Source organism: Taudactylus pleione, unplaced genomic scaffold (assembly GCF_031769625.1).
Source record: "Taudactylus pleione unplaced genomic scaffold, aTauple2 ptg000758l, whole genome shotgun sequence".
In the NCBI taxonomy this organism is placed as follows: domain Eukaryota; kingdom Metazoa; phylum Chordata; class Amphibia; order Anura; family Myobatrachidae; genus Taudactylus; species Taudactylus pleione.
This window is the reverse complement of record NW_028285160.1, coordinates 719,463-731,713: the sequence shown is the minus strand read 5'-3', so window position 1 is coordinate 731,713 and position 12,251 is coordinate 719,463. Positions and strand designations below refer to the sequence as shown.

Here is a 12,251-nt window from a genome sequence, read left to right as displayed (position 1 = left end):
ACTAGTAAACTAGTGTTCCCTTTGTATAATGTAGGTGTTCTCCTGCTTTCTCACGTCTCATTGCAGGTATGAACGGCAAAAGATGACTCTGAAAGAAGTTCACAATTGCCAATATGTTGCTTGTATGAACCCGACCGCCGGGAGCTTTGCCATCAATCAGAGACTGCAGGTAGGGTCTATCGTGTCTAAAATAAAGTCTTGTGTGTTACAGCATAATTCTTATATGCATCATTTGTTTTCACCTTTGATGGTTTGTGAAAGTATGCTTATTAGATTTAGTGTGCTAATATGCTTAGAAGTTTTAGTGTGCTAATATCCTTATTAGATTATGTTCTAATATGCTTATTAGATGCAGTGTGCTAATATGCTTATTAGATGCAGTATGCTAATATGCTTATTAGATGCAGAATGCTAATATGCTTATTAGATGCAGTGAGCTAATATGCATCTTAGATGCAGTGTGCTAATATGCTTCTTAGATGCAGTGTGCTAATATGCTTCTTAGATGCAGTGTGCTAATATGCTTCTTAGATGCGGTGTGCTAATAGGCTTATTAGATGCAGAATGCTAATATGCTTATTAGATGCGGTGTGCTAATATGCTTATTAGATACAGTGTGCTAATATGCTTATTAGATGCGGTGTGCTAATATGCTTATTAGATGTTGTATGCTAATATGCTTATTAGATGTGGTATGCTAATATGCTTATTAGATGTGGTATGCTAATATGCTTATTAGATGCAGAATGCTAATATGCTTATTAGGTGCAGAATGCTAATATGCTTATTAGATGCGGTGTGCTAATATGCTTATTAGATGCTGTGTGCTAATATGCTAATTAGATGCGGTGTGCTAATATGCTTATTAGATGTGGTATGCTAATATGCTTATTAGATGCAAAATGCTAATATGCTTATTAGATGCGGTGTGCTAATATGCTTATTAGATGTGGTATGTTAATATGCTTATTAGATGCAAAATGCTAATATGCTTATTAGATGCGGTGTGCTAATATGCTTATTAGATTTGGTGTGCTAATATGCTTATTAGATGTGGTGTGCTAATATGCTTATTAGATGCAGTGTGCTAATATGTTTATGCAAAGGCAGATTATGATGTTCCCCTCCTTAGCATTGAATTCAGGTATGACAATTGATTCATGTCTATGGCTACGACTTTACCCAGAATAATAATCTGCTTTGTCAGTGAAAATGTTTAAAGACAGTGCTTACCATTCACTAGTGCTTCATACTAGCATCTACACTAGATATTATTCTGTAGTCTGCTAATTTAATGTGTACATAGTTTTTAGGGTATGAATCCTTGCCCCGAAGGGCGTCATGCAGCCAACACTACTATAGTATCTGTAAATTTAAAATAGGTAATATCGGATGCATGATTGACGGCTGGGAATAAGTCCTGTAGACCGCACAGTCCATAGTTTCTTTTAGAAAGGAAAAAGCTATTTAAACATCCTAAAATGTATTTTCATGTATGGGGGATATGTTTAAAAAATTAAGTTAACCTTCAAGATTTAGGTGGTGCACAGTTATAATAAGATTAACAAGCATGTTTCATATTTTCCTTTGTTTAGAGACATTTTACAGTTTTTGCTGTAAATTTTCCATCAAATGATGCGCTGGAGGCCATCTTTGCCAAGATCCTTAGTTTCCACTTTCAGCAGCACTCGTTCCACCCATCTGTTCTCCGAACCGGTCCTACTGTGATCCAGGCTGCAATGTGGCTCAGCCAGAAAATGGTGCAGAATTTCCTCCCAACTGCAATCAAATTTCATTATATTTTTAACCTGAGAGACATCGCCAACATTTTCCAGGTGGGCGTACCATCGTAGTACAGTTATATGCGCAGTTACACAATCTGTTCTATTTCATTTAATTTATTTATTTTTTATTTAATTGGCTGCACTTGTACTGCTCATTAGGACATGGTGTAAAGCTAAAAGTTCCTTGGGACACTATATTAGACACCATTCTGAGTGGTCAGTGAGGAAGGCTGCAGTAATGGAGGAAATGTGGAGAGTATTTGGATTGGACAGAGTATGCATTAGGTCCACATTCAGAATGTCAACACCAGAATGTCGACATGGCTGTAACGTTGACATGGTCGTAATGTCGTCCAGTTTTGTGTTAGGGTTAAGCTGCGGTTAGGGTTAAGGATAGGGTCCACATTTTTTTGTGGACATTTGACATGCTGGCATAACATCCATGCCGACATTCAGACCATATCGATATTCTGGTCCCCATATTCTGAATGTCGACATTTTGTACCACACCCTCCTGCAGTATGTCAAGGTCCAAGTGTTTCTTATGCTGTAATATGAATTCTGCTATTTTGAACATTGATCATGGTAGCGATCATCCCATTCATTATAAAGAACCCAGAGTCCAACTACGATTTGCTTCTCATTATTGTAGGAGTATATCCTATCCAATCTCACTAAGGGTTTATGAATGTGGATTCTCACCTCGTAGCTCATATTCACCTGCACCAATTTATTGAGGAAGTGTCTCAATCTGACATCAAATTGCAGCATATTCAAAAGCAACTTTTCTGCTGTGGGGACCAGGTTAGTTCGGGGTGGTGCCAGCTTTATATGAGATGACCACTCGTGCTCCTAGTATTGCAAATGCAAAAGAGAGCTTTAGGGAGATTTTTGCCGGATTTTTTTAAAAGATTTTGAAATAAGATTTAAGTGGTCAGGATGGCAAATCTTTGTCTGTCACCTGAGAAACATCTTTCTATATATAAACATATTGATATGGAGATCTGTACATTTTTTATATTTCTGACCAGAATTGTTAGTTTTAGAATTTCGTTATGTGGGATGATCTGGGTTTTTAAAATCTAAATACGTTTGAATATAAGTAACTTTCTGCATATTTGGGAATTAATATTTTAGAATAGTCATTAAACTGGGTTATTTTATATTTTTTTTCTTTCTAGGGAATTTTGTTTGCTACTCCAGATTGCCTGAAACAGCCAAACGATCTGGTTCTGCTGTGGCTTCACGAGTCTTCCCGAGTTTATGGGGACAAGATGGTCGAAACCAAAGATTGTGAATTATTCAAGAAATTAATTCATGACACAGCGAGGAAATATTTTGAAGTAATGAAGTATGCTCCGGTGTCCCCCTTTGTTTTATAAAGGAAATTGTTGCCTGTTTTGTATCGATGTGTCCTCATACATGTGGTGTTTTTGAGCCAACTGTCATGAGACGCATGGCGTGACTTAGACGCTCCGCCATGGGTAGTGATTCACGTTCATTCATACTTTAGACTGTGTTTAGCATCTAATTTGCATTGTAGCTACACACATAGGCCCTGATTCAGAGCCGGACGCTCTGAATCAGGGCCCACCTCCATTAATATGGAGCGTCCTCCTGGACGCTCGTATAGCTGTGGGTCACCACCCACAGCATATACGAGCGTGCAGAATGATGGTCGCGATGGTCTTGACCATCGCGACCATCGGAACTGCGAGTAAAAGCCTGCGGTTGGGTTTTTCAACCGCAAGGCCAGGAGTGATTTTGGCTCTATCAGAGCCAAAATCACTCCCACTGACATCACTAGTGATGTCAGTGGGGCCGGCTTCAGACGGTAGGCGTTCCCTTGGGAACGCCTCCGTCTGGCAGGCACGCCCACCAAAGGGGGCGTGCTGTCAGTCACCATCGACAGCACGCCCCCTTTGATGAGACACTCCAAGCGAAGGAAAGTCCTTCGCTCGTCGGGTCTCGCGCATGCGCACGACGGAGCTCCCTCCGTCATGCGCATACGCAGTGGGGACCATCGACCCACTTGCGAGCGGACAGCTGCTCGCGAGTGGGTCTGAATGACCTCCATATTCACTTATAGGGCGGGATTCAATTAGCCCCATTAAGTGAACGGGTGCTAACTGATCGCCGGCCCGCATTCAATTAGCTCCGCTTATCAGGGATTTCTTTTCGGGTCTCCTAACTTTAACTATGAAAATTAATTGCTTCCTACTATTGATTACAGTATATGTTGCAGATGATTTTAAAATTCAATTTAGTACAGTAGATATATAATATACAGTATATATAAAACTGATGGTCTATTTAAACTGTTATATTGCTGTATAAACTAGTATCCCATTACCATTTTCTTGTATTTGCTGATTGCGGGCCTGATTCAGATGATTCTTTACGCAGATTGAGCGATTGTTTGCCATTAAGCATGTGTGTAAGCCGCGCGTGTGCAGCAATTGAATTGCAAATACGTTTGCACAAAAGATTCACTCGTAAGGTGATTGACAGGTAATCAGCATTTGGGGGTGGTAAGGGGGGGTGGGTTAGCAGTGGCGGCCCAGATGTGGGGCTGCAGCGCAGTTCAAAATTCAAAGAGGGGAACCACACTAACTACCAGTGAGTCCTGCCAGCAATGTTTGGCAGCGTTTGTAAGGGCAGTTGGTGTGGCTCCCCTATTTGCCTTTTGGATGGAGCAGCAGCCCCAACTCTGGACCTGCCATTGGTGGTTAGAGAAACGCAGGCATGTCAGACCGTTTAAACACTGTTTTTTTGGCATCCATAAATTAGCCACTGGGTTCTTGCTCTCAGCAGGAGAGCCCTCTGCGTGTCTGGAGACCCAATGTGTCTGACAGCTGAGACTTGCTCAGAAGGCTGATGGCCGCAAGGTCTGCATTCGATGTTTCCGGTTTTGTGTGTGAGCGGCGGATGTGAGATGCTTTCAGTGGGCGTCTCTAATTATCATATTTCACAATGGTGAATATGTGAGAGATCGCAGCGCCGATGGTATTTTGCATCCACATCTGAATCAGACCCTGCATTTTGTGTCGTAGCTATGGCTAAGTACAGGGGCGTAACCAGAGGTATGGGGGGCCCCATAGCAAAATTTCCTCTGGACCCCCATATGTCTACCTATAAATTGCCCCTGTAGTTGTGCTCATTATGCAGTACCCCCTGTAGATGTGCCCCTTATTCAGTGCCCATTATACAATGCCCCTTGTAGTTGTGCCCATTATGCAGTATCCCCCGTAGTGTTGCCCATTATGCAATACCCCCTGTAGTTGTTCCCATTGTGCAATGCCCCCTTTATTAGAGCCCCTTATTCAGTGCCCTTGTATTAAAGCCCCTTATGCAGTGCCCCCAGTAGTGCCCATTATGTAGTGCCCCTTATGCTGTGCCCTCAGTAATGCCCCTAGTACTGCTCCTTATGCTGTAGCCCCCCTCCCCGTGCAGTACTTACCTCTATTCATGCTCCAGTCCACGCCCGTCAGCTCCCCGCGTAGACCCTATCGCTAACTGGATCTGACTAGATCCAGCAGCAGGCGCAGGCTCCTCTCATCATGGGTGACGTCATGACGTCATGACGTCACCTGTGCACTGCATCACTTGGAACGCTGGCCTCTGAAGCAGCCAGAGGTGTCTTTAGGTTCTGATCGCTTCAGAGACCAGCGTTCCCAGTTGCACCAGCAATTTGGCTGAACGTGCTACAGAGGGTGCAGGGGGATGTTTTCTGGGCTGGCTGGCCCCCTACGCCACCGGGCCCCATAGCAAGCGCACCCCCTGCTCCCTCTATAGTTACGCCACTGGCTAAGTATAGGTTTAAACAATTCATAGATGTGTATCCACCAGTGGCGTAACTAGGGTATTTGGAGCCCAGGGCAAATTTGAAAGGGGAGACCCCCCCCATGTACGCGCGCCGAAGGTGCGCGCTGGAAAAAACATGGGCGTGGTCACTTAAAAATGGGGCGTGTCAACATGACACACCCCTTTATTTTCAAACTGAACATTCCTATCCATATGCACCTTAACCCCAGTAGTACCCCTTATACAGTACCCCCAGTATGCAGTTGTGGTCCCTCTCATGCAGGCCCATAGTAGTGCCCCTTATACAGTATCCCCAGTAGTGGTCCCTCTTATACAGCACCCAGTTAGTTCCCCTTACTCAGTACCCCCAGTAGTGGCCCCCCCAAATGCAGTGCCCCACGTAGTGTTCCCCCTTATGCAGTGCCCCCAGTAGCAGTCCCCACAATGCAGTGCGCCCAGTAGTGGTATCCCCTTATGCAGTGCCCTTTTATATAGTGCCCCCAGCAGTAGTCCCCCCCATGCAGTTTTCCCAGTAGTGGTCCCCTTATGCAGGCACCCTGTAGTGATCCCCCCTATCTAGTGCCCCCTGTAGTGGTCCCCGCAGTGCCCCTAGCAGTAAGCCCCTTATATAGTGCCCCCAGCAGTAGTGTCCCCCCCTCCCATGCAGTGCCCCACGTAGTGTTCCCCCTTATGCAGTGCCCCCAGTAGCAGTCCCCACAATGCAGTGCGCCCAGTAGCGGTATCCCCTTATGCAGTGCCCTTTTATATAGTGCCCCCAGCAGTAGTCCCCCCCCCATGCAGTTTTCCCAGTAGTGGTCCCCTTATGCAGGCACCCTGTAGTGATCCCCCCTATCTAGTGCCCCCTGTAGTGGTCCCCGCAGTGCCCCTAGCAGTAAGCCCCTTATATAGTGCCCCCAACAGTAGTGTCCCCCCCTCCCATGCAGTGCCCCCAGTAGTGGTCCCCCTGATGCAGGCTCCCAGTAGTGACCCCCCCCTATCCAGTGGTCCCTGTAGTGGCCCTTCCTATTATTGCCCCCAGTAGTGGTCCCCCGAGTGCAGTGCCTCTAGTAATAGGCCCCTTTTAGAATGCCCCCAGTGGTAGTCCCCCCCAAGTAGTAGTCCCCAGTAGAGTAGCCCCCCCCAGTAGAGGTCCTCCCAATGGCACCCCCAGTAGTAGCCACACCTCCCCCAGTAGAGGTCCCCCCAGTAGTAGCCAACCCCTCCCCCGTTGTGCGGATAGGTTTAAAAAGAAATAAATATACATAAAAATATACTTACCTGATTCCACGCTGCTCCTGCTCCTGTCCGCGATGCCGCTCCCGCCCTCCAGTCCGCCCGGGCTGGCGCGCTCAGCATTATGGGACTGACGTCATGACGTCAGTCCCATTACCCACTGCAGGAGCCGGACAGAAGTCCGGCTCTTGCAGTGGGTGCTGCAGCAGTCAATGAGAGTCCATCTGACTCTCATTGGCTGCTGTTTAACACACGCATCGCCGCCAGCGCTGGCGGCGATGCGTGTGTTATGCACAGCCTGAGCCCGCCTCCTGGCGCTATTGGGCAAGCGCTCAGGGGGAGGGAACGGGCTCAGGCGTGCAGCACAGGACCGGCGCTGGAAGCCTAGCGCCGGTCCTGTGCAAATGTGTAGCGCTGACCGCACTCATTGCGGTCGGCGCTACACTGGCTATCTAGGGCGGGCGGGCCGGTACCGTGGCCGGCGGCGCCCCCCCGCGCCGCTGGTCCAACGGCGCCCAGGGCACGAACCCCGCTCGCCCTGCTCTAGTTACGCCACTGGTATCCACCGGTCTTCAGTAGATCAGTTTAATAATGTTTGGCTATATGCTGTCACACCTTATGTTTGCACTGCAATGCATGGAACACAGTAACTGTCAGTCATTGCATTACTTTCCTTTCCATCTAGGGTACAGAAGACCATGTCTTGTTAAAGCAGCCGCTTATATATTCCCATTTTGCCAGTGGAGCTGGAGCCGCCTCTTATATGCCAGTGCAAGGATGGGATGAACTAAGAAAAATGCTTGTTGAAGCCCTTGACAGCTACAATGAGCTCAATGCAGCCATGAATCTGGTCTTGTTTGAAGATGCGATGCAGCATGTGTAAGTAACGTGCACTACTGTGCTGGCTGGAACATAAACAGCTAAGGGAATGTACAGTACTGTGCAGTATTTTCCAGGCAGAGTTTGATTATCCATTAGGCAACCTATGCTTCTGCCCAGTGTGCATTGAGGGGCCTAGATTACTTTAACCTATTTTTATATACAGCGGGTAAAATAAGTATTGAACACATTAACATTTTCTCAGTAAATATATTTGTAAGGGGGCTATTGTAAAGAAATGTTCACCAAATGTCAGTAACAACCCATGCAATCCACACATGCAAAGAAATCAAACCATAGATGTCCATAAATTAAGTTATGTATAATAATGTGAAACAACACAGGGAAAAAGTATTGAACGCATGAAGAAAGGGAGGTGCAAAAAGGCATGGAAAGCCAAGACACCAGCTGAAATCTTATCAGTAATTAGAAAGCAATCCTGCTCCTTGTCAGTGCAAATTAACATAAGCTGGTTCAGTCCCAACTGATGGCCTATAAAAAGGTGCCTCATTGCCAAGGTGTTACACAAGAAACATCTCATGACGAGTAAAAGCAAAGAGCTTGGTTAATTTGTTAGGTACAGTGGGGTGTGGGACGCCCTCCCTCTGTAATCCTACATTTGGCAGTTACTGAACGGTTTATTAACCAATAATTTCCAGCTTAACTCCTATTCAATCCATACCAGTCCATTACATTATCCCCCACCCCCTTCCCCTCGTGTTCCCCTACTTTTCTGCTCACACCCATCACATATACTTGTGATTGACATTACCAATAAATATATCACATGACAGGATTATCAGAGTGTTTCAGACTCATTCATTGATAAACGCTGAGATTTGCATACCACCCACGGAGCGCAGTCCCACCTTTTGACACATGTGTGGGTCCACACATATGTCATTGCTATTTTCAGATTATTATTGTTAGACCTTGGGAAGTGTAATTCTGGGATCTGCAGCACCCTTGTTTCCTCACATTCCCCCTATAAGAGGAGTGAGCGCCGATCATAATTAATACAAGAAGGTGGAAAGGGATCCAAACCTGTATCTTGGCTGTAGCCCAATGAGGTCTTAGTCAGCCTCTGTTTCCAAGCAAAGGTTATTTACGAGGTGTGGCTATTAAATAACGAGAATGTACTTGTAAAAAAAATTGTTTCACCCCTCTCACACAGATAGTTTAATGTCACACAGTGTTCTTAGAAGTTGTGTCTTTCCTGTGCGTCGTCAAAAGTAGAGCAACATGTTAACTTCAAATTTTTAGTTAAGTTGAACAAAACACTTACCAAATCTTTCCGTATGCTAACCGAGGTTTATGGGGCAGATTGTATGTCACGTGCACGTGTGTTTGACTGTCACAAAAGATTTAGTGAAGGTTGTGAGGATATCGAAGATGATGAAGATGATGACCGTCCCGGAAGGCCTTGCACATCAAACACAAATGAAAATGTGGAAACAATTTTGAAAATTGTTCGAATTGACTGTAGACTCAGCATTTGAATGATGAATCATCATTACTACAAAAAGTACTAGCAACTTTGCGGGAAAGAATTAAAATAAAGAGGCCAGAGTTGTGGAAAAATGGTTTCATCCTCTATCAGGACATTGCACCAGCCCACACAGCTCTCTGAGAAGCAGAAACAGATTGCGGTGCTAGAACACCCTCCATACTCGCCAGACCTAGCACCGTGTGACTAATGTCTTTTCCCTAAAGTCAAATCTTTACTCAAGGGAACCCGTTTTGCATCAGTTACTGAAGAACAGAAGAAAACGACAGCACTGTTGAGACAGCTGACAGATAATGAGCTACACGGCTTTGACCAATGGAAAATAAGAATGCAGCGGTGTGTGGATACAGAAGGGAGTACATAGAAGGGGAACAGAGTTAAAATGTACTTAGTACAGTGGTTCACAAACTTTTTTGAATCAACGCACCCTAGAGTATCAGCATTGTTTTCATGGCACCCCTAAATTTGTTTGTTATTGAAAAAATGTGAAATTTTTTTTGTAAAGTGAGGTAAATTGTGCCATTCTTAGGGTCAGTTATGTGGTGGGGGACTGGTTTGCGCTTCTGTTTGTCCACATATTTACATTACATTGACCATAAATAATTTGATTTGGTGCTGGACCACTAACCTGAGGCACCCCTGCAAGTGTCCCAGGGCACCCCAGGGTGCCACGGCGCACAGTTTGGGAACCACTGACGTAGTATAATTAAATATAAATTCTAGCAACAGTTTCATTATTTATTAGCCACACCTCGTATATATTTTGATGTTTTAAGGGTGATACCACAGCCGATTTGCTATTAAGGTTACATGCACATATTAATCACCCAAGTATTATGTAATGCATGGTATAATATATAAAATTATATCAAATCACATTAATAACGTTACTGAATTGGGGATGGGGGTACCACTGGGGGATCTATTAAAACTGGGGAAAGGGGGTAATTCTACTGGGTGGTCTATTGCCACTGGGGGGTTGGGGTTAATGTTATAATGGGTCATATGAACACTGGGGGTGCTAGACACACCTATGCATTTGTTTCCACTGAAATATTTAAATATGGTTTTAAAAGATGTTTTTAATTTAAATCAATAAAAAAAATTGTGAGCATTTTTTCAAAAAAATATCAGCCAGTTAAGGGGTTAATATTGCTTATGCGCATTGTAGCACATGACGAGGTAAATGCCTTTATAAGTATATGAGCTATAAGAACAGTTCCTGATTTAAAAAGTTCACAGTAATTTAATATTTCCTGCATAGAAAACTTTATGTATTTTGGAGAAAAATATATATTTTATATGTTTTATTATTTCAACCAGAAGGCACATATATGGATTTGAGCTAGAGAACATCAGAAGCCGCGATCTGTGTTAGCAGCTTGTGGCGGGTTCACATGAAGATGGCTGCAAATTGTGAATCAGTTTTGTATTTGCGGATTATAAAGGCCTGAGACATCAAGTTAATCAACAGAGACTAAAAATAATCTCGCTGCTTTCTATACGCACAACTTTAATTTTCAGGATAAGGTTTCTGTTGATAACAACCATTGTGGTTTGATATCACTTATTGTGATTTAATTAAGGGCACAATATGCTGCTTATATTTTTCAGTTGTCGAATAAGTCGCATTTTGGAGGCGCCGCGGGGTTACGCATTTCTGATTGGAGTAGGCGGCAGCGGGAAACAAAGCCTGTCTAAGCTGGCTGCTTTTCTGGGCTCTCTGGAAGTGTTTCAGATCACTTTAAAAAATGGATATGGAATCCAAGATCTGAGGGTAAGCCTGCGTTTTTTTTTTATGTTTTAAGTTACCGGGTTCTCTTCTTCTTTTTTTTTTTCTGAAATTACATTTATTATATTTGAATAACAGTCGCAATGAATACGAATAATTGGTTAGAATGACTTTGCAGTACATTCTACATTTCCATACTACAATTTCTGTCAATGGAATTTGAATGGGCCCATGGCTTTAGTTCCAGCCACTCTATTAATTTGGGTAGTCTATGGTTTCTCTAACACCCGAGCACTGTCCAAATGCCTTGTTACTGATAGGCATGTGGGAGTCAATGATAGGGATCTGCACTGTACAGATGTGTCCACATACATCCATTCTCCACGCGCTACAAGTTGCGTTACACATAACACATGAGCGCTGAGCTTCTTTTTGTTCAATGTTTCCCTTAAAATGTGTCTTATTCGCACAGCGATATTAATTGGAAGCACTAGCTGCTTCTGCTGATTAAAATGATATGCGGCATGCCTATATTCTGTGTGTGTCTGCGGGTGTACCTGTGTGCGAAATGCTATGTTACAGTGTCAGCGGCTGTGTCACTATAACGTAGCATTACGCATGCAGATACACCCGCAGTTGCACACAGAATATAGGCATACCGCATATATTTTTAATCAGCATAAGCTGCTTGTGCGTCCTATTCGCATTGCTTTGTGAATAACACGCATTTTAAGGGAAAAAGTTGTACGAAAAGACACTCGGCGTTACCGAGTCGCTCCACGTCGTGGCGCAACTAAAAGGGCTGTTTAATACGCAAGGAGGCTAGATGCATGTGGACACATCTGTATCTGCCTCAATAATATTGAAAGATTAATTGGAGACACGGATTCAAATCCCATTGTCAGCCTGTTGCAGTCTTTGGAAAGTGACTTTGTCCCCTCATTCATCATATACCAAAAGTAAAACTAGATTATTGCATTAATCACTGTCCAATTAGTATTTTGTGCGCTTAAGCCGATTACATGTGGGTCTGATAGTGCGGACGGATAATGACTGATGCCTTTTTTGGCATGTCTAATACTGAATCATTGATTTTGATTGTGCTATGAGCATTTGGTGCCACACATAAAAGTGATATCAAGCCTAATTTCTGATATTACTGACCGTATCTAACTATTTTATTACTGTTACCAGTGATATTGATATGCGTGCAAACACAAAATCTAGAAGTATTCACAAGTTTTGTTCCATAGCCACTGAAGAGACAGTTTGTAAAGGTTCATGCCAGGCTTCTTATGGGTGAGGACCCAAA

The 12,251-nt window shown here is 43.9% G+C and overlaps 1 protein-coding gene across 1 annotated transcript in view; it reads left to right on the top strand.

The window, feature by feature from the left end:
- Positions 1 to 12,251, top strand: part of DNAH11 (dynein axonemal heavy chain 11) — a 361,565-nt gene that overhangs the window by 207,092 nt on the left and 142,222 nt on the right. Inside the window, exons 48-52 of the mRNA XM_088457375.1 lie at positions 67 to 169; positions 1,596 to 1,835; positions 2,966 to 3,127; positions 7,507 to 7,700; positions 10,822 to 10,984. Coding sequence (XP_088313501.1) covers positions 67 to 169; positions 1,596 to 1,835; positions 2,966 to 3,127; positions 7,507 to 7,700; positions 10,822 to 10,984 — 862 coding nt within the window. The remainder of the gene's footprint in view (positions 1 to 66; positions 170 to 1,595; positions 1,836 to 2,965; positions 3,128 to 7,506; positions 7,701 to 10,821; positions 10,985 to 12,251) is intronic.